General features: G+C 37.7%; 1 protein-coding gene across 1 annotated transcript; it reads right to left on the bottom strand.

Moving 5' to 3' along the window:
* Nucleotides 1-422: 422 nt before the first annotated feature.
* Nucleotides 423-1,349, bottom strand: LOC128641589 (olfactory receptor 5V1-like). Its single transcript, XM_053694126.1, has one exon. It carries the CDS (start codon nucleotides 1,347-1,349, stop codon nucleotides 423-425), a length of 927 nt encoding a protein of 308 aa, XP_053550101.1.
* Nucleotides 1,350-1,893: the final 544 nt, after the last annotated feature.

Here is a 1,893-nt window from a genome sequence, read left to right as displayed (position 1 = left end):
GAGAAGCTGAACACGTTTACTGCTGCTCTGGAATACATGAACCTTGTAGGCTACAGTTTAAAAAGCACCCAGCCTCTTCCCTTTGCCTGTACCGGTCCTTACTCACTGTGCAGCAGATATTGAAGTGTGACTTCAATCAACAGTATGAAGGAACACTGCACCCTTGAAGTTTGTCATGCAAGCCCCAGCTGATGTGGCCCACCGGGAAAAATCCCGGGTTCCTGGCAGGCCAATCCAGCACTGGAGCTTTAGATCATCGGACACCTAGGAGAGCTTTAGATTATTGGGTCCTAGAGCAGAGAGCTATAGATCACAGGGTCTTAGGAGAGCTTAAGGTCATTGGGCCCTAGAGTAGAGAGCTTTAGATCATTGGGCACCTAGTCATGGTTACCATAGACCTATCTGACAAGCTAGCTACTCTATTATAATTTCATTTTGTGTGCAGTTCTCCTTAGTGCATCTTTGATCTCTTTGTTTCTAAGGCTATAGATCACTGGATTTAATAGGGGAGAAATTATAGTGTAAAATACAGAGAGTAAATTGTTATCAACAAGAGAGTGACTTGACTTTGGTGAAAAGTAATTAATAAAACCAGAACCATACAATAAAAACACAACAGAGAAGTGGGTGGTACAAGTAGAAAATGCTTTCCATCTGCTGCTCTTGCCTTTAAGTCTCAGTACTGTTCTTAATATATTTATATAAGGGCCAAAAGTGATCAGAAAAGGGAATACTGAATACAGTCCTTCTAAGGAGAAAATGAGAAAGTTATAGATAGAGTTATCACCACAAGAGATAAGAAGCAACTGGGGCAGGTCACAGAAGAAACTGTGTATTATGTTTGAGTCACAATATTTAAGTGTGAAAATATAAAGTGCATGAAAAACCCCATAAATAAGACCAACATTCCATACGACTGAAGCCAGCCTGACACACATATTCCAATGCATAATTGTCATATAACGTAGAGGATGACAGATAGCAGCATATCGGTCACAGGACATCACACCCAGCAGGAGCGCTTCAGTAGACACTAGAAAGGTGAATGCAGAACACTGAATACAACATTCCAACATAGAAATCTTCAAACTTTGTGTTTTTAAGTCAAAAATCATCCGCGGGGTAGTGACTGAGGAGCAGCAGATGTCTATAAATGCCAGGTTACCGAGGAAGAAGTACATGGGGGTGTAGAGGTGAGAGTCTGTGATGATCAGGAGAAAGATGAGAAGGTTCCATGTCAGAGTCATCAGGTAGATGAGGAGGAAACTCATGAAGAGATAAAACTGGAACTGGTGAAGGCTTGAAAATCCTATTAACAGAAACTCTGACAATACGGTCTGATTTTTCATAATCCGTTGATTTCTGTGGGCTGTCGGTTGTGAAGGAAACTGTTAGTTATCACAGACAAAGATCTGATGTTATGTGTTAGCATTCATTTATTTTTTACTTTTTATATAAAATTAGATCATAGCTGCTTCTAACAAAGTTTATTTCAATATAATAGGGCATTTAATAGGGTATCTAGAGATGCAGAATCTGTTGGCGCTCTACAAATAACCAATAATAATAATAATAATAATAATAATTTACACATTGAACATAACAGTATTCTGAAATATTTCACTTTCCAAAATAATAACTTCAGAACACTTATACAATTAAAGACATACAACCCTAAATGTTTATTTCATGATTCCTATAGAACAAACAGTTTTAAACAACTTTCTATTTTACTTTTATTATGATATTTTCTTCACTCTCTTTGCATCCATTGAAGGTATATAATGTACTACTGGGAGCTAGCTGGACACATACTCTATTGATGAATCTATGCTGTCGGTGGGAAAGTAAATATTTGTGTGAAATCACAAACAAATATAACAATCAGATTAT

The sequence above is a fragment of the Bombina bombina genome, chromosome 11 (genome assembly GCF_027579735.1).
Source record: "Bombina bombina isolate aBomBom1 chromosome 11, aBomBom1.pri, whole genome shotgun sequence".
NCBI classification, from domain to species: Eukaryota; Metazoa; Chordata; class Amphibia; order Anura; family Bombinatoridae; genus Bombina; species Bombina bombina.
This window is presented reverse-complemented; position numbering and strand designations above follow the sequence as displayed.

What these genes read in the sequence shown, in the direction of transcription:
- LOC128641589 (XM_053694126.1), bottom strand. Translation starts at nt 1,349, where the DNA reads ATGAAAAATCAGACCGTATTGTCAGAGTTTCTGTTAATAGGATTTTCA.